We start from the raw sequence: 27,134 nt of genomic DNA, 5'->3' as shown, positions 1-27,134 counted from the left end.
AGTAAAAATGATATTTCTAACATAAACATCTATATTCTGAATTCACTGTGTTTTGGAAATATAATGTCAGTTCTGAGAGAGTCGGCAGTAGTTCTGTTTAAGCCCTGGGAAGGCTGGAGCAGGGATCACGGGCACATTTCTGGGACTGTTGTATGTGAACTGGAGCAGGGGAACAGGGCCTGGGATGGTTAGTTGAAGCCAAGGAAACCTGAACACCAGGTGTTCTTGCACCGTTAGAACACTACTCCTAGGTGTTCCAGAGGATGATGGAGGTGGCCAAGAAAAGCAGGTAGATGCGGAAGAGCAGGGTGTCCATCATGTGGCTGAAATGAACCCACAGGTCAGCTAGCCGGGCCCTTGTCCATCCTGAGCCACCATTCAGTTCTGCCTCTCTGGGTCCCAGCTCCTTCCCTCCCAATTCCCCTGGCTCCTTCTGTTCTGTGGAGAGGGCAGAGACGCAGCTGTGAAGTGGGAAGGAGACAGGATTAGAGAAATGGGAAGTTGGGCCCAGTGCAGAGAGTGTGGGCAGCGCAGATTTCTCTTACCAGACAGGTGGGTGGGAGTGAGGCCCAGGCCCACATCCTCCTTCCAGAGAGCGGCAGGGCAGCATTTCCTTGGGCTGGTGCAGTGTAGAAGCAGGGAACGGAGGCAGCGAGGCCTGGGTGGGGGCTGGGTGGTGGCCAGGTGCAGCAGGTAGGTGATGAAGATGGTCTTCAGCAGGCTGACCACCATCAGTGACAGACACAGGGCGAAGTAGACACCTGGGTGGCGGGAAGGAGCACACCTGAGTGAGTCAGGTCCAGAGGAACCACCAAGCCCCCCTTTTTTCTGTCTCACACACTGAGCCCTTTCTAAGATGACCACTGTCTCCCTCTGCTGCCTCAGCAGATCTAGCCAGTTCACCCGCCTACCCTGCCTCTTTCTTTTTTCTTTTTTCATTTTTCAACAGTGGGGTGGGGGCCATACTGATGAGGGAGGTGCCACTGGCAGGGAGTAAGTCATTCAACGTCATGAGCAGGAAGACGTTGTAGCCCAGCAGGAGTGTCATCTTGAATGGGGCGCGGTTCTCGCTTTCTACTGGCAGGAAGAAGCTGAGGGCATCGATGGTGATCAGAAAGCTACTGGGCATCAGGGGACTTATGACGTAGAGGCTGGGCCTGTGCCTGATGGCCACCTGGTGGGGAGGAGAGAGCAGAGAACCAGGTGAAGCTAGAACTGAAGGGAAACCAAGAGATGATTCCAGACTCTTCCTTTCTTGATGTCCTCACTCCAGCAGGGGCTCTTTCTGGGGCTGGATGAGGAGCAGCTTTCATATGACTAATAGGACTCCCCCATACCCACCAAAGCAAACCTAGGCCAGAGCTGGCAGGTGCAGAGAGGGGGACTTCTTTGGGGGACTTGGGAGAGAGGAACGCTATGAGGGTTATGGTGCCCAGGGACTTTCTGGTCTTAGGGCAAGAGGTGAGAGGCTCTGAGATTTAGAAGTGTACGATGAGAAAGATATGGGGGTTGGACAGCCATGCCAGAGTCTCTGGCCTTACATAGAACATGATCTGGTCAAAAAGGCTGAAGCCCACAGGTATCTTCAGGGTGGCCTTGTTGATGCCCAGGAGCTCCCACTCCCCTTGTGTGTGGCCAATGTCACGCGAGGTGTCTGTTATGTCCCACACTTCCTTGTCCATGCCCAGCAACGTGTTTTCCACTGCAGGGGAGACACTCACTCAGCACACATCTGCTCAGCACCTACTCTGTGTGGGGCTCAGAGAGGTGATTCAACAACTGCTTTAGCTACCTCTTTCAGACAGTCCTGTAATGTGACTTCCTTGCTGCCCAACTGCCTTCTTTCAATTCTGGGCTTTCTCAGGAAGTCTTGTTCTGTCTTAAGTTCAACTTCCCCTACCCCACCATCCACACACCCCCAATTAGCAAATACTCCACTGTCCCTTTTTATGCATTAAAAAAAATGACCGTGGGCTTCCCTGGTGGTGCAGTGGTTGAGAGTCCGCCTGCCGATGCAGGGGACACGGGTTCTTGACCCAGTCCGGGAAGATCCCACATGCCGCGGAGCGGCTGGGCCCGTGAGCCATGGCCGCTGAGCCTGCGCGTCCGGAGCCGGTGCTCCGCAATGCGAGAGGCCACGGTAGTGAGAGGCCCGTGTACCGCAAAAAATTAAAATTAAAATTAAAAAAATGACTTTGCTTCTGAGTGTTTTTTTGTTGCCCCACAGTTGATCTCAGTTTACCCCGTGCCAGAACCACCACTGCAACTCACCTGTGTAGAGGAAAGAGCTAAAAGTGAGGGTGCAGTTCTTCTGGTCAAAAGAGAAGTAGATGTCCAGGTTACAGATGCTGGTCACCTGCAACCTGTTTGTTGTACACAACGCGACCTTCATTAGTCACACAGGCGGAGAGGCCATCCAGAGTGTGATCCACATCGTTGCTAAGCGGTGGAAGGGGAGGGGGCGCAAATGCTCTGGGTTTCACATCAGTTTATGTTTTGCTCTTAAGGCAGGGCTTCCCAATGCTGCCACTCCGCCATCTTTTCTCCCTACTGCTTTCTCATTTCTAGCAGAGAAGTTGATGAGCTGTGATTGTGCTCCTCTCTGGAATAAGTTTTCAGTGGTCCCGCTGAATGGGTTTGCCCTGCAGTGCCCTCGCCTGCTCCTTGCAGAAGGGTCTTCCCCCAGCTTTTCCCAGCCCTGATACCCACGATTCCACGATGAAGATGTCTCGGAGCCACAGGTTCTCAGATGTCACAGTGAGTTTATTGATATCACCACATTCTCCTGGGTCCCAGCTGATGAATGGGTGACTCCAGATCTAGGGCATAGGGCCCAGAGGGATGGTTATGGCTGAAACCTGGAGCTAGTTTATGTCAGCATCTCCTGCCCTTCCAGTCCCTTAAAAATATATACATATGTATGTATTTTTTTCTAAATGTATGTACTATGGGCATATGATAAAATTTCAACAATTCCAGAAAGGTATAATATAAAGAATAATTTTTTTCCCTCCTTAATTTAATCCAACTCAGTTCATATCCCCAACTCAGGTCCATTATTAACAGTTTTTTATATATCATTCTAGAAAAAAATATATCCCAGCATTCATTTTTATTTACACAGATAGAATGATACTGTGCACGTTGTTATGCATCTTGCTTTCTGTTTTGTTTTGGTCTTTTTTTTTTGGCCACACTACACGGCATGAGGGATCTTAGTTCCCCGACCAGGGATGGAACCTGTGCCCCCTGCAGTGGCAGTGCGGAGTCCTAACCACTGGACCACCAGAGAATTCCCTGCGGGTTTTTTTTTTTTTTTAAACCACATTTCCTTTTAAACTCTGATTCCTCTCCTCTTTCTGGTGATAATGTCCCTCTTCTCTAGCTAACAAAGTCTTACTGGCCTTTCACTTCCTGCTCAAGGGAAATCTTAAGCTGGGTGCTGGATACATTTGGACCTTGAAGCTTACTTAGGGGCTTCCAACTGTGCTGCCCTCCATCTTTCTGTTTTTTTTCCATCTGAATTTCAAAGTTGATTGGCAGCCCAGAAAGCTATTTGTCACCAGCACTGGCCCCATTCTGGTTGGCTTTGTGTATTTCCTTGGGCACTGTCAATTTCAACAAATGTGACTTTTGCAAGCAAAGCCAGAAAATCAGGCAAGGAGAAAAAGAGAAGAAGAAAGCTGAGCTTACATACCAACTTTAACCACAGAAATGACATCAGCAGCTGAAGTTGTGCATCCTGACCAAAAGATCCCCGTCCCGGATCATTAATGCCATGAAATCAGGTCCTAGTCTACCTCCTTCCTTTGTTTCCTAAGTGGTCCCATGTGACAGTTCAGCTTTTCAATTACAAGTCTCAAAAGAAAGTGGTTCAGAAAAATGCAGGTTGCATGGAAAATATAGGGGAAAAAACAGCATGGGGGCCCATTGGGAATGTTTTCTTAGTATAATTTTCCTATAAGGGCAGGACTCAAGGACAAACGTTACCTGCAGAAATGTCACAGCAGCATTCCCTTTCATGTCTCTCCACCCCATAGGATGAACATTTAACTTGTACAGAATTCATTCAGGGGACTCTTTGCTCACTACTGGACAGGTGCAGTGTTGGATTGACAGGGTAAAGAGTTCTTGTTTCCTATTAGCAGGCTATGGAAAGAATGTTATCAGTCAAAACTCACCACTTTAAGGATGGCAGACAGGGTGAAGGAGATGCTGATATGAGTGGGGATGCTGTAGTTGATTACTGGACGGAAGTCCTTCTGGTTAAATATAGCCTGGAAGACAGCAGGGTCTACGCCACGCTGCTCAAAGACTGAACAACTGATGCTGAAATGTTTGCCCTTTCTGTAGAGAGTAGAGACCTCGTGAGATGGGAATAGGGCTTTTCTGTTTCCTAAGTGAGAGGAGTGCCAGGGCTGGGACCCTAGAGCCTCTCTGCAGAGAAAGAAAATGTGGACATGGGGTGGGCATGTGAACCCCTCCTTCTTAGGCCAAGATTCCCGGATGCCAAGTTCTTCCTGCCAGGGCTGTGGGGGGGGCTGGTCTGGTCTGGTAGGCAAATGATGGAAGTTGATGTGGTGAGCTGAGTCAGGGCTCAGCCCTTTCTTCCTGTGGTTTTGCTCCCATATAAATCCTACCCAAATCTGTATGCAGACTGCCTCTCTGGGGAGGCCTATTCCTTCCATAGTCATAACCCTAAAGGTTTGGCCTTTGTCTGACCATACTTTTTTCTGTCTAGCTCTATTGTGATTCTTCCTCATAGACACTGAACAAAACTCCCCTAAAATTTTGTTTCTCAGTGGTCTGTTCCCACTTTCATGTTTTCTCATTTCCTGAAAGGAAAAGTTTGGGGAGAAGTAAACATGAGTGTGATGTAAAACATGTGGGAACTTAAGGAACGTTGTATTCAATGTAAATTTATTGACTACCTACACTGTTCTGGGCTCTGTGCCCTTCTCAAACCCGATGACTTCCTCTAAGATCTGTGGGAGCCATTTTCATCATCACCATGTTGAAAAGATCTCATTGATCATCTACCACGTGACTGGTGGAGCTATGTGACGAAACGTAACAGCCCTTCTGCCCACCTCACCCACACGCCAACCGCAGGTGACTCCGGTTATTCCTGTAGCTGAGCCCAGCAAGTTCTTTCCCATGCCTCTTCTACTGTCTCCCCATACCAGTTAACTCATAAGGTACATCTCCAGACTGAGGAGAAGCATATCTGGGGGAAAGCAAACATTGTCCTTTCCCCTCCACATTACCTCCTCTACAAGATCTTCCCAAGTGAGGTGGGAAAGGAGTTATATTATTATTAACAGGACCCAAACGGCCCTGTTCATAGTTACTAATCCTGGTATAAAGGAAGAGTTGAACATTATAAAGGGGTGGAATCAGAAAGGTGGTAAAAAGGAAGGACAGACAATTTGGTAGATGTCTATGCAGGCAAATGAGACGGGCGCTATGCATACTGATCAGTGAAATGGGCGTTTCATCTGTTTCCCAAAGGAAACCAAGATATAGATACTACAGAGAAAAGCAATGTATAATCCAGTTATTTTAGATGCTTTCTAGTTCTGGGGAATGAGGGGGTTTCTGGAATTTTCCCAGAACAGTATTCCCCTCTTTCCCTGTTCTTGCCCCGTCTTACCTTGAAGCAGAAGGCTGACAGGGAGGCAGAGGAGGAATTCCCCTGTCGTGGGCCACCCCCCTTCCATCCTCCTCTTCTGGACTCTTCTCTTGGGACTCACCAGGAACCCCCAAACTCTGAAGCTTAAAGGAGCCCAGACCACACCTTGGTTCCTGGTTTTGAATACTGCTCATGACAGGTAACCACTCCCTGGTGAGAGGCTGTGGCCAGAGAGATCACAGCAGAGTGTCCTGCTTTGCCCCTGTCCAGGTATGCCTTCTGGGCTCCAGGCAGGGAGGAAGTTAGGCCAAGACTAGGGGAGAAGTGCCTGTTTAGCCGCCTTGTCTAGATAAGTGGTTTAAATTTGAGTAACAAGGACCTTTCAGGAAAACTGGGGGACTTGGGAGATGGGGCAGGTGAGGCCATTGATAAAGGTCGCCTCAGGTCCTTCTGGAACTAACTGTGCCTCAGAGAAAGTGCAGGACCACCAGGAGGGGATGGTATGCTCTCTTGTGGCGGGGACACTTGCTGATTTCACGAGGCAAGAACATGTAATTATTTTGTTGCAGACCTAAAAGTATATCCTCTATCCAACTGTGGACATTAGGGATTACTGTCAATACTTAGTTAAGAAGCTTGCTTGAGAGGTTAAGCTCCTTTTTTTAAAATTAATTTATTTTATTTAATTTATTTTGGCTGCATTTGGTCTTCATTGCTGTGCATGGGCTTTCTCTAGTTGCGGTGAGCAGGGGCTACTCTTTGTTGCGGTGTGCGGGCCTCTCATTGCGGTGGCTTCTCTTGTTGCGGAGCACAGGCTCTAGGTTCATGGGATTCAGTAGTTGTGGCACGCAGGCTCAGTAGTTGTGGCTCGTAGGCTGTAGAGCACAGGCTCAGTAGCTGTGGCACACGGGCTTAGTTGCTTCACGGCATGTGGGATCTTCCGGGACCAGGGCTCAAACCCGTGTCCCCTGCATTGGCAGGCAGATTCTTAACCACTGCACCACCAGGGAAGCCCTAAGCTCCTTTTCTGAGACATAAACCTCTCAGAACTCTGTCCCCGCAGCTAGCACCACAGTACAGAACTGCGTCATCCCTTGTATGTACTGTTGGAACAGCTTCTTCATAAGGTTTCCTCTATCTAGTTTCCCCCAACCTAATCCTTTATTTTGCCATGCTCCTAAAACAGAACTCTCCCACTTACCCTTCCTTATCTAATGTCTATAAAGGCCTACAGCCCTGGCACTGTCAGGTAATGTGTGTGAGTAGAAAAATCATTTGGAGGTTTGTGTGTGTATGTCTGAAAGCTCCCCGGATGGTTCTGGTTCACACTCACATTATTGAAAACCTTTGGGATGGGCTATATTGAGATACAACAATCAGGATATTGCTATTGCTATTGCTACACTCATGATACAGAACATTAACACCAGGATTCTTTCATGTCACCCTTTTATAGCTACAACTACCTCCCTCCCCATTCTTCCACCACCTGGCAACCATTCATTTGTTCTCCATTTCTATAATTTTGTCATTTCAAGAATGTTATATAGATCAAATCATGCAGATGTAACCCTTTGGGATTGGCTTTTTTCATTCAACAAAATTCTCTGGAGATCCATCCAGATTGCTGCCTGTATAAGTACTCACCCCTTTTACATTGCTGAGTAGTAGTCCATGGTATGGATGTACCACAGTTTGTTTTTCACCTGGCGAAGGACTTCTGAGTTTTAAGGGAAAACACTTATTTCCTCTGTTTTACTCACAACACTTTGGACACCAAGTGTGTGGTTTTTCTTCCCCCCTCATACCAAGCAATTCTGACATTAACTACCCAGAGTTAGTGCGGATCCCACGGGTAAAAGTCTGATTCCCACAAGACTGCCCCCTTCTTCAGATGCCAGTCACAAACCCAGGCCTCCTGTACTTCTGAACAACTGACTATAAATTAGGGGTTCCCACAGCCCCATCCTCAGGTTTGATAGTTTACTATAATGGCTCATAGAACTCATGGAAACACTTGTGTTTACTGGTTTATTATAAAGTATATAATAAAGGATACAGATAAATAGCCAGATGAAAAGACATACAGGGCAAGGTCTGGAAGGGTCCTGAGCACAGGAACTTCTGTCCCTGTGGTGTTGGGGTGTGCCACCCTCCCAGCACGTGGATGTATTCATCCATCCAGAAGCTCTCCAAACTCCATAGTTCAGGATTTCTTATGGAAGCTTCATTACATGGGCATGATTAATTTTTTTTTTTTTTTTGCGGTACGTGGGCTTCTCACTGTTGTGGCCTCTCCCGTTGCGGAGCACAGGCCCTCGACGTGCAGGCTCAGCGGCCATGGCTCACGGGCCCAGCTGTTCTGTGGCATGTGGGATCCTCCCGAACCGGGGCACGAACCCACGTCCCCTGCATCGGCAGGCAGACTCTCAACCACTGCGCCACCAGGGAAGCCCGGCATGATTGATTATGAACTCAATCTCCAGCTCCTCTCCTCTTTTCAGAGGCTGGGGGTTGGAGCTTCTAATCATGGCTTGGTCTTTCTAGTGAACAGTCCCCATCCTGAAGCTATCCAGGAGTCCACCAAAAGTAACCTCAGGAGAGCAAAAAGTGCTCCTATCATCCAGGAAATTCAAGGGATTTAGGAGGTCTGTGTCAGGAACAGGATCAAAGACCAAATATCAGAACAAAAGATGTTCCTAACACCCCTATCACTCAGGAATTTACAGGGTTTTAGGAACTCTGTGTCAGGAACTGGGAGCAGGGGTCAAATATGTTTTTCTTCACAGAGTTGTTTATAGTTTTTGTCTATTATGCATAAAGCTGCTAGAGACATTTGTGTTCTGGTTTTTGTGTGCACATAAGTCTTCTGGAATAAATACCCAGAAGTGTAATTGCTGGATTGTATGGTATTCTCATGTACAATTTTTTGTTTGTTTGTTTGTTTGTTTTTGGCTGCCCCACGTGGTCCATGGTAGTGAAAGCCTGGAATCCTAACCACTAGGCCACCAGGGAACTCCCTGCATATACAGTTTTTAAAGAAACTGGGATACTCTTTCCCAGAGTGGCAGTACCATTCTACATTAGCACCAATGATGGGTGAGTGATCCAGTTTTTCTGCATTTTTAGAAATTTCAGATTTTGGATAAGCAAGGATTTATTAACACGGGACCCTAAAGTGATAAACATAAATTCAGCAATGTTGAAAATTTAAAACTTTTGTTCATTAAAGGACACTAAATATGAAAAGTCAGGTCACAAACTGAGAAAATATGTTTGCAACACATACATAACTGACAAAATAATAATAGAAAAATATGACATGCCTATAAATGAATAACAACAACTACCTCCCCTATGTATTATAAAAATGTACTGAAGCCATGTACTGAGTTGGCATTTTACAGAAGGGGAAACACAGTCACTAAACAATAAAAAGAAACTCAATCTCATTTGCAATTATGGAAAGCAAATGAACTTAAAATCACAAGAAAATATAATTTCACACTCAATAGATGGCAAAATTTTAAAAGTCTGATAATAGAAGTGTTGGTGAGGCTGTAGAGCCACAGAAACTCCTATGCACTGTGGGTGCACTGTGGGTGGGAGTAAAAGCACTTTGGAAAACAATATGCTGTGAAGATGTGTGTATTGTAAGAACCAGCAGTTCTGCTTCTAGGTGCATACTCTAGCAGCGCACTGTTTAGTATGTAGCTATTAGTCACATGTGGCTATTAAAATTTAAATTAACTAAAATTAAAAATTCAGTCTCCCAGTCATAACAGCTGCATTTTAAGTGCTCAGTAGCCACATGTGGCTAGCGGCTATAATATTAGTGCAGATAATTATGTAATGGAATACTATGCAGCAAAGAGCTGAATTAACTTCACTTCATCTATCAACATGGTTAAATCTCAAAAGTATAACGTTGGAAAAAAAAGTGCAATGTTGAATAATAAAAAACAAGTTGCGTAATATATACAGTATGATATTATCTAACATATGTGTATTCCAAAATATACATATTTAAACAACAGATTGTTTGAAATATGCTTATGCAGTAAAACTAAAACAAAAAGTAAGAGAATAATAAATACAAAATTTAGAAGAGTTATTACCTCCTTGGAGGAAAGGGAGATAGATGGATATGCTTGGGAAAGTTCTCATGGAAGACTTCAAAGACATTAGTAGTGGCAGGTGGGGAATGCAGAAGGACTTTTCACTTTACACCCTCGTATAACGTTTAAGTTTTTTTCCCTATGGGCACATTTATAAAATTGTTTTATTGAGGTATAATTGGCATAAAATAAACTGTTCAAAGACTCCACTTTGACGAGTTTTGACATATATATATGCACCTGTGAAACCATCATCACAACCAAAGAGTGGTTATAACCTTTGCAACCACTCCCTCCTGCCCTTCCCCACTCCATTCTGACCCCAGGTAACCACTGATCTGTTACTACACATTACTTTCACATTTCCGAGAATTGTGGCATCCTTTCTTCTTTTCATTTATATTTATTTATAAATTTATTTATTTATTTTAGGCTGTGTTGGGTCTTCATTGCTGCGTGCAGGCTTTCTCTAGTTGCGGCGAGCGGGGGCTACTCCTCGTTGTGGTGTGCAGGCTTCTCATTTCGGTGGCTTCTCTTGCTGTGGAGCACGGGCTCTAGGCACGTGGGCTTCAGTAGTTGTGGTGCACGGGCTCAGTAGTTGTGGCTCACGGGCTCTAGAGCACAGGCTCAGTAGTTGCGGTGCACGGGCTTAGTTGCTCTGCGGCATATGGGATCTTCCCGGACCAGGGCTCGAACCTGTGTCCCCTGCATTGGCAGGCGGATTCTTAACCACTTCGCCACCAGGGAAATCCCTATATATTTATTTAAAGTTGCACATTTCCTTTGAAATATTTATCTCCCTCAAGTGTTGTTATGTACTAGTTTCAATTCTAAGAGATTAAAAAAATCAATTATTTTTTTGATCTATGAGTTATTTAGAAACATACATTTTCGTCTACAAATGTGGAAAAGTTTTTTGTTCCTAGCTTGTGACTAAAGAGGCAGCATAGAAAAGTGGTTAAGAGCATGAACTTTAAAGCTGGACTCCCTCAGTGTGAATCCCAGGTCCACCATTTACAAGCTGTGTGATCTTGTGTGTAAGTTACTTAAGTTACTTCACCTCTTTGCCTCAGTTTCTTCATCTATAAAATGGATGATAGTAATAGCTCTTATCTCATCATGTTGTTATAAGGATTAAATAAGGTCATAATTATAAAATGCTTAGAACAGTGCTGGTACATAATTAGTACTATTTAAGTGTTAATAATAATAACAATAATTTCAGAGAATACAGTCTGACTGCTACTAAATTTTGAGACATGCTTTATAGTCTATATATAGTTAATTTTTGTAAATATTCCAAATGTGCTTGCAAAGAATGTATTTTCCAATTGTTAACTGTAGAGTTCTATATATTCTCATTAAATCTAATTTAACTGTGTGGTTAAAGTATATTATTTTTTCAATAATGTGTTATCAACTTGAGATGTGTTGAAATCTATTATAATTACAGAACTGTCACTTTATCTTTTTAATTCTTTCTATTTTTGCTTTATATATATTTGAGGCTATTTTATTAGATGCATTCAACTTTATAATGTTTATATTCTCCAAGTGATTAAACATTTTATCGTTATGTTGAGATTCTCTTTATTCTGAATAATTATTTTTGTCTTAATGAAAATTTTGTCTGATGTTGATGAACCGTTCCAGTTTGCCTTTTTTTTTTTTAATAGATCTTTATTGGAGTATAATTGCTACACAGTACTGTGTTAGTTTCTGTTGCACAACAAAGCAAATCAGCCATATGCATAAACATGTCCCCATATCCCCTCCCTCTTGAGCCTCCCTCCCATTCTCCCTATCCCACCCCTCTAGGTCATCGCAAAGCACCGAGCCCGATCTCCCTGTGCTATGCTGCTTCTTCCCACCAGCCAACTATTTTACATTCGGTAGTATATATACGTTGATGCTACTCTCACTTCGCCCCAGCATCCCCCTCCCACCCCAAGTATTCAAGTCCATTCTCTATGTCTACTTCTTTATTCCTGCCCTGCAACTAGGTTCATCAGTACCATTTTTTTTAGATTCCATATGTATGCGTTAGCATACGGTATTTGTTTTTCTCTTTCTGACTTACTTCACTCTGTATGACAGGCCCTAGGTCCATCCACCTCACAACAAATAGCTCAATATCGTTTCTTTTTATGGCTGAGTAATATTGCACTGTATATATGTGCCACATCTTCTTTATCCATTCATCTGTCGATGGACATTTAGGTTGATTCCATGTCTTGGATATTGTAAATAGTGTTGCAATGAACATTGTGGTACATGTCTCTTTTTGAATTATGGTTTTCTCAGGGTATATGCCCAGTAGTGGGATTGCTGGGTCATATGGTAGTTCTATTTTTAATTTTTTAAGGAACCTCCATATTCTCCACAGTGGTTGTATCAATTTACATTCCCACCAACAGTGCAAGAGGGTTCCCTTTCCAGCATTTATGGTTTCTAGATTTTTGATAATGGCCATTCTGACCAGCATGAGGTGATATCTCATTGTAGTTTTGATTTGCATTACTCTAATGGTTAGTGATGTTGAGCATCTTTTCATGTGCCTCTTGGCCATCAGTATGTCTTCCTTGGTGAAATGTCTATTTAGGTCTTCCACCCATTTTTTTAAACTGGATTGTTTGTTTTTTTGATATTGAGCTCCATGAGCTGTTTGTATATTTTGGAGATTAATCCTTTGTCTGTTGTTTCATTTGCAAATATTTTCTCCCATTCTGAGAGTTGTCTTTTTGTCTTGTTTATGGTTTCCTTTGCTGTGCAAAAGCTTTTAAGTTTAATTAAGTCCCATTTGTTTATTTTTATTTCCATTACTCTAGGAGGTGAGTCAAAAAAGATCTTGCTGTGGTTTATGTCAAAGAGTGCTTTTCCTATGTTTTCCTCTAAGAGTTTTATGGTGTCTGGTCTTACATTTAAGTCTTTAATCAATTTGGAGTTTATTTTTGTGTATGGTGTTAAGTAGTTTTCTAATTTCATTCTTTTACATGTAGCTGTCCAGTTTTCCCAGCACCACTTATTGAAGAGGCTGTCTTTTCTCCATTGTATATTCTTGCCTCCTATGTCATAAATTAGGTGCCCATATATGCGTGGGTTTATCTCTGGGCATTCTATCCTGTACCATTGATCTATATTTCTGTTTTTGTGCCAGTACCATACTGTCTTGATTACTGTAGCTTTGTGGTATAGTTTGAAATCGGGGAGCGTGATTCCTCCAACTCCATTTTTCTTTCTCAAGATTGCTTTGGCTATTCGGGGTCTTTTGTGTCTCCATACTAATTTTAAGATTTGTTGTTCTAATTCTGTGAAGAATGCCATTGGTAGTTTGATAGGGATTGCATTGAATCTGTAGATTGCTTTGGGTAGTATAGTCATTTTCACAGTATTGATTCTTCCAATCCAAGAACATAGTATATTTCTCTATCTGTTTATGTCATCTTTGATTTTTTTCATCAGTGTTTTATAGTTTTCTGAGTGCAAGTCTTTCTCCTCCTTAGGCAAGTTTATTCCTAGGTATTTTATTCTTTTTGTTGAAATCATAAATGGGAGTGTTTCCTTAATTTCTCTTTCTGATTTTTCATTGCTAGTGTATACAAATGCCAGAGATTTCTTTGCATTAATTTTGTATCCTGCAACCTTACCAAATTCATTGATTAGTTCTAGTAGTTTTCTGGTGGCATGTTTAGGATTTTCTATGTATAGTATCATGTCATCAGCAAAAAGTGACAGTTTTACTTCTTCTTTTCCAATTTTTATTCCTTTTATTTCTTTTTCTTCTCTAATTGCTGTGGCTAGGACTTCAAAACTATGTTGAATAAGAGTGGTGAGAGTGGACATCCTTGTCTTGTTCTTGATCTTAGTGGAAAAGCTTTCAGTTTTTCACCATTGAGTATGATGCTTGCTGTGGGTTTGTCATATATGGCCTTTATTATGTTGAGGTAGGTTCCCTCTATGCCCATTTTTCTGGAGAGTTTTTATAATAAATTAGTGTTGAATTTTGTCAAAAGCTTTTTCTGCATATACTGAGATGATCATATGGTTTCTTAATTTGTTAATGTGGTGTATCACATTGATTGTTTTGCATATATTGAAGAATCCTTGCATCCCTGGGATAAATCCCCACTTGTTCATGGTGTATGATCCTTTTAATGTGCTGTTAGATTCTGTTTGCTAGTATTTTGCTCAGGATTTTTGCATCTATGTTCGTCAGTGATGCTGGTCTATAATTTTCTTTTTTTGTGGTATCTTTTTCTGGTTTTGGTATCAGGGTGATGGTGGCTTCATAGAATGAATTTGGGAGTGTTTCTCCCTCTGCAATATTTTGGAAGAGTTTGAGCTGGATAGGTATTAGCTCTTCTCTAAATGTTTGATAGAATTTCGCCTGTGAAGCCATCTGGTCCTGGGCTTTTGTTTGTTGGAAGATTTTTAATTATGGTTTCAATTTCATTACTTGTGATAGGTCTGTTTATATTTTCTAACTCTTCCTGTTTCAGTCTTGGAAAATTGTACGTTTCCAAGAATTTGTCCATTTCTTCATGGTTGTCCATTTTATTGGCATATAGTTTTTGTAGTAGTCTCTTATAATCCTTTGTATTTCTGCAGTGTCAGTTGTGATTTCTTCTTTTCCATTTCTAATTTTATTGATTTGAGTCCTCTCCGTTTTTTTCTTGATGAGTCTGGCTAAGGGTTTATCAATTTTGTTTATCTTCCTAAATAACCAGCTTTTAGTTTTATTGATCTTTGCTATTGTTTTCTTCGTTTCTATTTCACTTATTTCTGCTCTGATCTTTATGATTTCTTTTCTTCTACTGACTTTGGGTTTTCTTTGTTCTTCTTTCTCTAGCTGTTTTATGTTTACAGTTAGATTGTTTATTTGAGATTTTTCTTGTTTCTTGAGGTGAGGTTGAGTTGCTATAAGCTTCCCTCTTAGAACTGCTTTTGCTGCATTCCATAGGTTGGGTTCTCATGTTTTCATTGTCATTTGTTTCTATGTATTTTTTATTTCTTCTTTGATTTCTTTGGTGATCTCTTGGCTATTTAGTAGCACACTGTTTAGCCTCCACGTATTTGTGTGTTTTACAGTTTTTTTCCTGTAATTGACTTTCAATCTCAGAGTGTTGTGGTCAGAAAAGATGCTGGATATGATTTCAATTTTCTTAAATTTTCCAAGGCTTGATTTGTGACCCAAGATGTGATCTATCCTGTAGAATGTTCCATGTGCACTTGAGAAGAAAGTGTATTCTGCCACTTTGGGGTGAAATGTTCTATAAATATCAGTTAGATCTATCTGGTCTCTTATGTCATTTAAAGCTTGTGTTTCCTTATTTATTTCCTATTTGGATGATCTGTCCATTGGTGTATGTGGGGTGTTAAAGTTCCCTACTATTATTGTGTTACTGTCAATTTCTTCTTTCATGGTTGTTAGCATTTGCCTGATGTATTGATGTGCTCCTATGTTGGGTGTATAAACATTTATAATTATTATATCTTCTTCTTGGATTGATTCTTTGATCATTTTGTAGTGTCCCTCCTTATCTCTTGTAACAGTCTTTATTTTAAAGTCTATTTTATCTGATACAAGTATTGCTACTCCAGCTTTCTTTTGATTTCCATTTGCATGGAATACCTTTTTCCATCCCTTCACTTTCCGTCTGTATGTGTCCCTAGGCCTGAAGTGTGTCTCTTGTAGATAGCATATATATGGGTCTTGTTTTTGTATCCATTCAGCCAGTCTGTGTCTTTTGGTTGAGGCATTTAATCCATTTACATTCAAGGTTATTATTGATATGTATGTTTCTATTACCATTTTCTTACTTGTTTTGGGTTTGTTTTTGTGGGTCTTTTTCTTCTCTTGTGTTTCCCGCCTAGAGAAGTTTCTTTAGCATTTGTTGTAACCCTGGTTTGGTGGTGCTGAATTCTCTTAGCTTTTGCTTGTCTGAAAAGCTTTTGACTTCTCCATTGAATCTGAATGAGATCCTTGCTGGGTAGATTGACTATTGACTATTTCCTTTCCCATGTTATGGAAATTTTCAACTATAATCTCTTCAAATATTTTCTCAGATCCTTTCTTTTTCTCTTCTTCTTCTGGGACCCCTATAATTTGAATGTTGGTGCATTTAGTGTTGTCCCAGATGTCTCTGATATTGTCTTCAATTCTTGTCATTCTTTTTTCTTTATTCTGCTTCTCGGCAGGTATTTCCACCATTTTGTCTTCCAGCTCACCTATTCGTTCTTCTGCCTCAGTTATTCTCTTATTGATTCCTTTGAGTGTATTTTTCATTTCAATATTGTGTTGTTCATCTCTGTCTGTTTGTTCTTTAGTTCTTCTAGATCTCTGTTGAACATTTCTTGTATTTTCTCAGTCTGCCTCCATTCTATTTCTGAGATTCTGGGTCATCTTTACTATCATTACTCTGAATTCTTTTTCAGGTAGATTGCCTATTTCCTCTTCATTTATTTGGTCTTGTAGGTTTTTACCTTGCTGCTTCATCTGTGACATATTTTTTTGCCATCTCAGTTTTTTTCTTTTATGAGTGGGATTGTGTTCCTGTCTTACTTGTTGTTTGGCCTGAGGCTTCCAACACTGGAGTTTTTAGGCTATTGGGTAGAGCTGGATCTTGGTGCTGATATGACGAACTCCGTGAGACCTCACTCTGATGAATATTCCCTGGGGTCTGAGGTTCTCTGTTAGTCCAGTGGTTTGGATTCAGAGCTCCCACTGCAGGAGCTTCAGCCCGACCCCTGGCTCGTGAGCCAAGATCCCACAAGCCACGTGTGGTGGCAAAACAAAACAAAACAAAACAATAACAAAGTAAAAAATAAATTAGGCTAGGAAACTAACAGATATGTTAGGAAAAATATAAAAATAAAAATATAGATAAATCAACAACCAGAAGGTACATCAGTACCACAGTAGTAAAAAAGAGGAGGGTAAAGAAAAAAAAAGGGGGGGAGGGGGAAGGTCTTGGCTGTGGAGGGCGGGGCCTAAGCAAGGGTGAGGTTTGGGTGGTGGGTTGGGCCTGTGCTTAGGACCCACAGGGCTGGAAGAGGCCCTGGGGGCTATGGGGGTTGAGGCTTAGGCTCAAGGAACAGAAGGGGCCCAGGTGTGCCCCCCACCCCTGGTCTCAGAGGGCAGGGGACCTCGCCTGGGAGCCCAGCAGGCTTCCTGGGCTCGATTGGGCAGGGCAATCGCCCTCTGCTCCTCTCTCGCTCCTCCCAGATGGCTCCTCCTGCCTGCCTCTCCTGATCTCTCCAGGCCTCCCTCCTATGCCCCCAGGGACCCACGTGGCCTGGCGGGGGCCTTGGGGGGGGTACCAGCTTGGGAGCTCAGCAGGCTCCCTAGCCCCAGTGGGCCAGGCGATCGCCCTCTGCTCCTCTCCCGCTCTTCCTGGAGAGTCCCTCCCACCTGCCTGTCCTGATCTCCCTGGCCTCAGGGGCGCTGATCCTGTCTGGCCTCCACTTCTCCTCCCCCTCAGTCCCTCTGCTTCCTACCAGTTCACTTTGGGGTTCCTCCCATCTCCTTGGGCAACAGAGTCCCCCACCAGCGGCCGGCAGGCGTCCTAGTTGTGGGGAGACGGTAAGTCCGTGTCTTCCCACACTGCCATCTTGACTCCACCTCCCAGCTTGCTTTTAATTAGTATTTGCTTTACATAACTTTTCCTATCTTTTACCTTTAGCTTTTCTGTGTCCTTAGATTTTAGGTGTGTCTTTTAAAAATCCAACTAAACAAATACTAACTACATTGTTGAGTTTAGTACATTTAGATTTATTTTTATTACTAAAATATTTGGATTTATTTCTGCCATCTTATTTCACACTTTGTTTCTTTTTTCTTCCTTTTTGACTTTTGGTTTCATTTAGGATTTTCTTTCCTCATTTCATTTTTCCTTCTCCATTCCTTTGTATCTCTCTGCCACTTTCTGGCAGAGAAATATTTTCAGCCTTGTCTTCTAAGTCACCAATTCCTTTTTATCTGTCTCTAATTTGCTTTAACTTATCCACTGAAGTTTTTTTTTCAATAATTATATTTTTTGTTTTTAGAAATTATATTTGCTTCTTCTAATACACCTGGTTATTTTTATAGTCCCTTGTTCAGTGTACAAAATCTTTGCTTATCACAGTGTTGCAGTATGTTTTGCTCTAGTTTCTTCCAGAAGTTTTATAGTTATAACTTTATATTTATGCTAGCTGAGTGACTTACATATCAGGCAAATGAGAAAATACCCATATGGAAATGGGTAGGAAAGATGGAGACATACTCTCACTGTAAACCAGTTCCTCCTCCCAGCACAATATCATATGGTCAAGAGGGAACCCTCAACTCTTGAGTGAACCCTCTCCTGAAGAGAGAAGGCTTTGGACCATGCATCTAGAATCCCAACTTTTTTCATCCCCTTCCTTGTTACAAGAAGGATTTAAGATATTATACCCTTTAACTGAGGATATAAAGGGAGATAAGCAAGTACTGTTAAATTATCTAGTTTAATGCATGATTGAAGGCAATCTGCTGATGTTCTTTTATTTTTATTTTATTATTTTTTAAACTTTTCTTTTGGCTGTGCCCTGCAGCATATGAGATCTTAGTTCCCTGACCAGGGATAGAACCCACACCCCTGCATTGGAAGCATGGAGTCTTAACCACTGGACTGCCAGGGAGGTCCCCCAATGTTCTTTTAATATCAATAAGTGAGCAGTGATTTTAACTAATGTAAGTTTGAGTCTGTTAACTCCTAAATAAGACTACAATTACTAACCTAAAAGTAGTTAAATGAAAACCTATACAGCAATGAATATGAACAAACTATCGCTATTCACACAACATAGCTAAATTTCACAAACATAATATTGAGGAAAAAAAGCCAGACATAAAAGAATACATACTGTAATTCCGTTAATCTAAAATCCTAAAACACGCTAAACGAGTCTAGAAGTCAAGTTAGTGATTATCTTCAGAGAGAATAAATGGGAGTAATGATTGGGAGGGGCCCCAAGGAGTGTTTTTCCTAAAGTTGTTCTATTTCTTCACCTGGGTGGTGGTTATGCAGGTGTGATCAATTTTAAAAATTCATTGAGTGGTACACATAGATGCATACACTTTTCTGTATGTATGTTGTATTGCAATACAAAGTTTAATTTAAAAAGTTATGTGAAGGAAGAAAAACTTTCTTTATTATGTAAGGTTTCGGCATGCCAGCTGTGTGTTGCACTTAATATGTTAAAAGGCTGAGTTAAAGATTCAAGATATTGCTTAAGAATTATTGAATACTGAAATAAGAAACTACTTTGGGTGACTAAATGTCTCAGACTGGCTTAAATAATACATGAAAGATGGAATGCCAAGATGGGATAAAGGGATTACACCTAGAGCTAATAGACACTGATTCTTGGTTGGCTGGTGTTCGTTCATGCATTTAATAGTTCAACAAGTCTATTAAGCACTTATGATGTGTCAGGCATCATGATCATGGTACCATATACTGAACTGTAAAAATGGATGAGACATTATACCTGACCTTTAGGAAGGCACACTCTCCAAGTGGAGGCAGAAATATAAATAAATCCCTGAAATCTGTTCATCTAACTGAATATAATTAAAACATAATCCAGATATTCATCCTTCATATTCTTTCATTTCCCTTTCAATTTCTCTCTCTCCTCGGGTCCTTGCTCCCAGCTAGCTGTTAAGAGTCCTCCACAGGATATCTGCTGGTGGCGGTGTGAAGTACTGTTAATACGGAACTCTTTTTTAAAAAATAGGTTGTTGTTGGTTTTTTGGGTTTTTTTTTTGTAAAAATAATACATGCTCATTGAAAACACAGACAAGGATATAAAAGAAGATAGCAATCACTCATAATCCTATTATGCAGGGCAAAATTTGCTCTATTTTTTTTTTGGTGTCTAGCCACCCATACCTTTTTCTCTGCATTTCTATCTAGCACTCTATTTTTTAAAAGAGAAATTATGTATACATAGTGTTTTGTAACTTGTTTTCTCTGCTTTATATATCATGGACCTGTTTCCATGGTTTTAACAGAGATCTGTATTCTCACTTTAAATGGCTACAAAGCATTCCATTGTGTGGCTGTACAACTATGTAACCTGAACCCTTTAATTGAGGCCCTTAACTAGTCTTCCTGGCCCTCCTCCAGGCATGTATATTCAGAAAGCCCTCTCTATTTGATTTTGTGAAATCAGAAGAACTGTCAGAGTAAAAAAATGACACAAAAGAAAATGAAATGGAAGTGGTTGATGAAAGGGACATTTTGCAATTGTCAGTATTTTATAGTAATTTCTTGGAAATGAGATTGACCTTTTCATTCCTTTGAATCTCTGAAAGTGCCTGAGAGACTTAAAATCAAATCAGATTACACCTGTTTAGGGTGAAGTATCAAAGCTTCTGCGAGAGAACTCTTTACCTCAGTGTTTGTGGAGCTATAATAAACGTACTGAGGAGCCAGTGCTTCCTGGAAAGTCATTTTTGTTTTTGTCTTCTTTAATTTATTTAATTAATTTATTTTTGGCTGTATTTGGTCTTCGTTGCTGTGCCTGGGCTTTCTCTACTTGAAGCAAGCGGAGGCTACTCTTTGTTGCTGTGTGCGGGCTTCTCATTGTGGTGGCTTCTCTTGTTGTGGAGCACGGGCTCTAGGCGTGCGGGCTTCAGTAGTTGTGGAACACAGGCTCAGTAGTTGTGGCTTGCGGGCTGTAGAGCACAGGCTCATAGTTATGGTGCATAGGCTTATTTGCTCCACGGCATGTGAGATCTTCCCGGACCAGGGCTTGAACCCGTGTCCCCTGCGTTGGCAGGCGGATTCTTAACCACTGCGCCACCAGGGAAGCCCTGGAAAGTTGTTTATTGGGACAGTCAATCAGGGAGAGACTCCACTGACCCCGATCTTCAGTGGTAAGAGAGTCAGAGGTTAGGTGTGGCTAAGAAACACTGAAAGTGTGCAGGATTGAGGACTGTGCATATGAAAAGTCAGGAGATTGTCTAGGGCTGTTCTAAACCTGCTCAGTAGGGCCCTGTTGGAGTTTTGGGAATATAGAGGGGACATGGTAGTCACTGGGGGTGTTTAAGATTAGGAAAGGGCCTGTGTCTGGCTGGCCCTAAGACCAAGAGAAACTTCAAGCTGTGGTTTGCAGGGAGAGGTGGGTGTGGATGTCTGCCTAGGTGTTCCAGAGGATGATGACCGTGACGATGGAGGGGGCCAGGAAGAGCAGGTAGAGGCTGAAGAGCAGGGTGTCCATCATGTGGCTGAACTGCATCCACAGGCTGACCGAGTGCTGCTTCTGAGCCTCGTCCTCCTGCTGGGCCCTCACTGACCCAGGGCACCCATTTAGCTCTGCCTCCCTGGGACCTGGCGCCTTCCCCACCAACTCCACGGGCTCCTTCACACCTAGGGAGAGACAGAGACTCAGCTGTGGGCTGCCAAGGTCAGCTGGGGGGCTGTGGGGGCAGGAAGGAGGCGGGAGCAGAGAAGGGGAGGTGATGGGAAAGGACGCGTGGGCCGTGCTGATTTCCCTCACCAGGCAGGTGGGCAGGGCTGAGGCCCAGGCCCGTGTTCCCTTCTGGGGTGCAGCGGGGCAGCATTTCCTTGGGCTGGTGCAGTGTAGAAGCAGGGAACGGAGCCAGCGAGGCCTGGGTGGGGGCTGGGTGGTGGCCAGGTGCAGCAGGTAGGTGATGAAGATGGTCTCCAGCAGGTGGACCACCATCAGTGACAGACACAGGGCAAAATAGACACCTGAAGGCAAAGCAAACTATAAATAAATCTGGGCAGATTCCTCACTAAAAAAGATTTTTTTCCCCAAATCCAATCTTTCCTCAGAATCCATTCCCTCCTTAAGTGGAGAGGCAGCGGTTCTCCTGCTACCTGCCTCCCAGCATGTCCCCTGCTGCCTTTGCTTCCCCGGAAAGTGGGAGGGACCATACTGATGGGGGGGTGGGGTGCCACTGGCAGGGAGTAAGTCATTCAACGTCATGAGCAGGAAGACGTTGTAGCCCAGCAGGAGTGTCATCTTGAATGGGGCGCGGTTCTCACTTTCTGCCGGCAGGAAGAAGCTGAGGGTGTCGATGGCTATCAGAAAGCTCCTGGGCACCAGGAGGCTTATGACGTAGAGGCTGGGCCTGCGCCTGATGGCCACCTGGTGGGGAGGAGTGTGGAGGATGTGGCAAATAACCGATGCCAGAGGACTCAACTCTCTCTCTCTCTCTATATATATATATTTTTAAAATTTATTTTATTTATTTATTTTTGGCTGTGTTGGGTTTTCGTTGTGGTGCACGGGCTTCTCATTTCAGTGGCTTCTCTTGTTGTGGACCACGGGCTCTAGGCGTGCGGGCTTCAGTAGTTGTGGAACGCAGGCTCAGTAGTTGTGGCACACAGGCTTAGTAGTTACGGCTTATGGGCTCTAGAGCACAGGCTCAGTAGTTGTGGCGCACTGGCTTAGTTGCTCCGCGGCATGTGGGATCTTCCCAGATTAGGGCTCGAACCCGTGTCCCCTGCATTGGCAGGCGGATTCTTAACCCCTGCACCACCAGGGAAGTCCCTCAACTCTATATTTGATTATCCAATCCTTGCTGATGTCCAGTTAGGCTGGCCATGGGATGACCTCGTTGGGTAACAGATGCATTTAATTGTGACCTCTTCTAAAGTGCCCCCAATTTTGTTGTCTAATTTTCCCTTATGTTCCACCTGCTGGGAACACAACTGTAGACTTTTAGGGGCAAGTGGGGCACTTTGGAGCATTGGACAGGACTGCCCATTCTTACAACAGCCCAGCTGCTCTTCCTCTCTGCAGGGCAGAGGCCTTGGGGATCCTTCTTGAGGGCAGTTATGGTAGGGGGTAGAGTGAGGAGCAGGGGCTTAACCCCCTGGAACTATTTTTACATCCCAAAGGGCCTTAGATCAAGAGGAAAATCACAGAGCAACTGGGCTCGGAAGTCAAACAGGGGCCCCTGGACTTACAAAGAACATGATCTGGTCATATAGGTTGCTGTCCACCAGCGTCTCTGGGGTGGCCTTGTCGATGTTCAGGAGCTACCACTCCCCTGGGTCAGAATGACGTTACGAGACGTGTCTGTTATCACCCACAATTCCTTATCCATGCCCAGGAGCATGCTGTCCACTGCAAGGGAGGCCGGGGCCGCTCAGTCCAGAAGTCTCCTCAAGTCTCCTGTACACAAGATTCAATTCCTCCTTCACTGAGCTTCTTCAACAAATTCTCTTCTCTGTCCTTTAAAGCAGGGCATCCAGGTTGTCTCAGATGGGTCACAGGACCAGCAATTCATATATGTGTGGGCTGCAGCATTGGGAGTTTATTTGTTGTTGTTGAAGTCAAAGTTATGGGAAGATTAGATATGACTCAAACATGAGTCAAGAACTTTCCTGTTTTTCTTCTCAATTCCCCAGTTCTATGATGTTGTTTTAGTGGACTCAGTCTTGAACAGCTCAATATTTTTATAATTACACACATGCCTATTATAATGATTAATTTGTCCAGTTCTGCCACAGGATACCTGGTGGCATTCGGTTACGTTAATTATCAGTTTAAGTGTGTTAGCTATTAATGTTAAAAGGTTTGAACTAAAAATTATAGATGTGCAGCAACTCAGGGTCAGGTGGGCCTCTTTGGTGCAAGGGCCATCTAAGATCTAAAGTAGTAGTATTTATTTATTTATTTATTTAATTTATTTACTTTATTGAGGAATTAAAGCAGTAGTTCTTAACCCTCTCTGCACATTAGCATCACCTGGGGAGATATAAAAAAATCACAGTAACTGAGCCCCACCTGGAACAATTAAATTGGAATTTCTGAGGTAATGCATAGTTATTGGTATTTTTAAAAAGCTTCAGTGGGTAGCCAGAGTCGAGAAACACTAATGTAAAACCTTCCTAAGTAACACCTACATCATTTAAATATCTTCCCCTTGAACCTTAAATGGTTACCAAAATGTGTCTCGCTCACCTGTGTCGAGGAGGGAACTGAAGGTGAACGTGCAGTTCTGTTGGTCAAAAGGAAAGTGGAAGATGTCCAGATTACAGGTGCTGGTCACCTTCATTGGCCTGTCTTACTGTATTCGACCTTCGCTGCTGACATAGGCGGTTGAGACCTGGAGGTCCCTGATCCACATCCACGCTGCTTGTGAGAGTCAGGGAGAGGTGGGTGCTGTGGGTGCCTTCATCAGCTTTTGACTCCCTTCCATCCCAGGTCTTCCCCTACTGTGCTCCTTTTGGGCTCTTTCTCTAAGGTCACTCTCTCATCTCTTCTGCTCATAGTGTTTTGTGGGAGTCACCTAACTGAGGCTGTGCCCCAGTCTGAATCTGTTGGTGTCCCCATGCCCTGCACTGACCCTCAGCTGTTCTTTGCAGATGGGCTTCATGCTGGCTTTCCCCCACCCAGATACGCACAATTCCATGATGATGATGTCTGGGAGCCACAGGTTCTCAGCTGATACAGTGTGTATCATTTTTGTGTGATCTTTTGTGTGATCTCCATCTCTTTCCATAACATTTAAGGTATGTACCCAGCCTGGGAACAAATATTCCCTCATGGAGGCAATCCCTCAGATGGATTGCCACCCTCTCTTAGTATTTTACTTACTCCTTCAGGGCTACTCTTTTCATAGATGCCATATCAAAGGAAAAAGACAGGGAGGGTAGGTTGAGGGTGTGGTGGAAGAGGCACTGGAGGACAATGAAAACGTAGAATTGGAGAGGTGGTGTAATGGGACAGTTTGGTAGATCTCTATGCAGTCAGGGAGAGAGGAGGGCTGTGTGTCCTGAGCAGTGGAATGTCTTTCTATTTGTCACCAAAAGGAAATCAAAACACTGACATTATGGAAGAACTATTTAACATGTTAATTCTAATGTCCTTCGAGTGCCAGAAGGAAGTTCCTAGATATCCTTCAGAACCACACTCTGGTCTTCCCGGTTCTTGCCCCATCTTACCTTGAAGCAGGAGGCTGATAGTGAAGCACAAGACGATTCCCCTCCTAGCAGGCCACCCCCCTTCCATCCTCCTCTTCTGGACTCTTCTCTGAGGACTCACCAGGAGCTCCTAAACCCTGGGGCTTAAAGGAGCTCAGACCACCCCTTGGTTCCTGGTTTTGAATACTGCTCATGACAAGTGACCACACCCTGGTGAGAGGCTGTGGCCAGAGAGGTCACAGCAGAGTGTCCTGCTTTGCCCCTGTCCAGGTATGCTTTCTGGGCTCCAGGAAGGGAGAAGGTTGGGCCAAGATTAAGGGAGAAGCATCCTGTTTGGCAGCTCTGTGCTGAGATCAATAACAAAATAACTCGCTTTAATAATAGAGCATGGGCTGGGGAAATATGAATTATTATTTTTCTAAGGCCAAGGAATCTTCAGATTTGGAAAGGTGACAATATGTAGTGATTTGGTTATGTATTCATTCAGAATAATTGCAAATACCAAATTATAAATCTTGATTCATAGCTTCATTATCTACTGTTCATATTTTTCCAACATTCCACAGCTAGATTTCCTCTCTCCAGTCTTTCTGCCTCCCTAATTCATTCTCCCCCAGACTAAAGTTCTCCATACAATTTTTTACTCTATGCACTGATTACATGATAATTAGATGTCACAAAACAGAGAGCAGATCTGTTTTTAACATCTTTATGTTGTCAATAGTGTTATACATTATCATAAACTAGTCATCTCAGCTAGCATAAATATTAATGGCCTGTGTCAATGTTATGTCTTATGTCACATCTCTGTAGAAAAACACAATCGGACCAAATGAGTGAATTGGGGCATTGTTATATCAAGTATCTTAGCCACATTTCCAGAAAGTTAGAAATTTTTTCCTTGCAGAAAGGGTGAAGAGTAAGACCTAGAGTACAAAAGAAACTTTGTTTCGAGTGGACGATCATGACAGCCCAAAATAGAAACTGCTAAGGTAGGCAGGAATGACTTAGGAGCCCAAAGTGGGAAAGTATAGGACAGAAGGCTGAAATATCTTTTGTTTAAAGTTTGAAATGTCTGCAGTCCTTCAGCCCCACCAGCTCTGTAAGTCATTTCTTCCCTTCTTTGGAAAGTTGACCAAAGGATTGGGCCATCATGTCATGTAGGACCAAAGTACTACTGTGTCCACATGGACATACCCATGGGGCACCGGACTCTTGGACTGGCCAAGAGTGAAGGGCTTTCAAGGGACACTTGAGTTCCACAGGTAGGCTAGGCTCCCAGACCTTGGATCTAGGAAAGGAGGGTTAACTTCAAGCCCTGCTGAAAGTGGCTGAAGATAGTTGACATATATCTTGTTTTTATCAAAGTTGGCTGAAAAACGGGACCTAAGTAGATATAGCTGCCAGGAAGTGGAGGTGATAGAGGCAGGAGAAATAAAGCAGTAAGGCACAGGTTTCTTCCGACCTGGGGAGTCAGAGTTTCAACTCTGGGATCTGGAAATCTCAGGAGCTATTGCTCCTGCTGCTGCTGCTGTAGGTGGTAACTAACATATTGAGTACTTTACTGTATGCCAGGCGTTGTATACTTCATTTTATGTAGTTCCCCAACAATCCTACAATGCAGATATTGGATAGGAGTATGTAGAAAAAAGAAATAGAGCCAAGTAAATAGAGAGATGGCAATTGGACCTTGTATTTTCTGATCATAATTTAGAACATAATAAATTTAAGGCAAAATAAATTTTGTCATTAACTGCAAGAATCACAAACACCCACAATCTATTGATCATCTTTTTTTTTAAACGTCTTTATTGGAGTATAATTGCTTTACAATGTTGTATTAGTTTCTGCTGTATAACGAAGTGAATCAGCTATATGTATACATATATCCCCATATCCCCTCCCTCTTGCACCTCCCTCCCACCCACCCTACCCACCCCTCTAGGTGGTCACAAAGCACCAAGCTGATCTCCCTGTGCTATACAGCTGCTTCCCACTAGCTGTCTATTTTACATCTTGTAGAGTATATATGTCAGTGCTACTCTCTCACTTCGTCCCAGCTTACCCTTCCCCCTCCCTGTGTCCTCAAGTCCATTCTCTACATGTGCGTCTTATTCCTGTCCTGCCCCTAGGTTCATCAGAACCATTTCTTTTTTTTTTAGATCCCATATATATGTGTTAGCATATGGTATTTGTTTTTCTCTTTCTGACTTACTTCACTCTGTATGACAGACACTAGGTCCATCCACCTCACTACAAATAACTCAATTTTGTTTCTTTTTATGGCTGAGTAATATTCCATTGTATATATGTGCCACATCTTCTTTATCCATTCATCTGTCGATAGACACTTAGGTTGTTTCCATGTCCTGGCTATTGTAAATAGTGCTGCAATGAACATTGGGGTACATGTCTCTTTTTGAATTATGGTTTTCTCAGGGTATATGCCCAGTA

General features: G+C 42.9%; 1 protein-coding gene and 1 pseudogene across 1 annotated transcript; both read right to left on the bottom strand.

Moving 5' to 3' along the window:
• Nucleotides 1-247: 247 nt before the first annotated feature.
• On the bottom strand, nucleotides 248-5,720 carry LOC101322181 (5-hydroxytryptamine receptor 3C). The gene is given in 10 exon segments (XM_033856349.2): nucleotides 248-438; nucleotides 546-761; nucleotides 967-1,174; nucleotides 1,542-1,702; nucleotides 2,272-2,362; nucleotides 2,364-2,439; nucleotides 2,710-2,819; nucleotides 3,698-3,742; nucleotides 4,182-4,347; nucleotides 5,644-5,720. Coding segments are annotated over 10 exon segments (1,341 nt in total).
• A 15,199-nt stretch (nucleotides 5,721-20,919) lies between these two features.
• On the bottom strand, nucleotides 20,920-24,259 carry LOC101329515 (5-hydroxytryptamine receptor 3C-like; annotated as a pseudogene).
• Nucleotides 24,260-27,134: the final 2,875 nt, after the last annotated feature.

Source organism: Tursiops truncatus, chromosome 4 (assembly GCF_011762595.2).
Source record: "Tursiops truncatus isolate mTurTru1 chromosome 4, mTurTru1.mat.Y, whole genome shotgun sequence".
Taxonomy (NCBI): Eukaryota; Metazoa; Chordata; class Mammalia; order Artiodactyla; family Delphinidae; genus Tursiops; species Tursiops truncatus.
The sequence above is the reverse complement of the archived record's forward strand: the minus strand, read 5'-3'. Positions and strand labels throughout refer to the sequence as shown.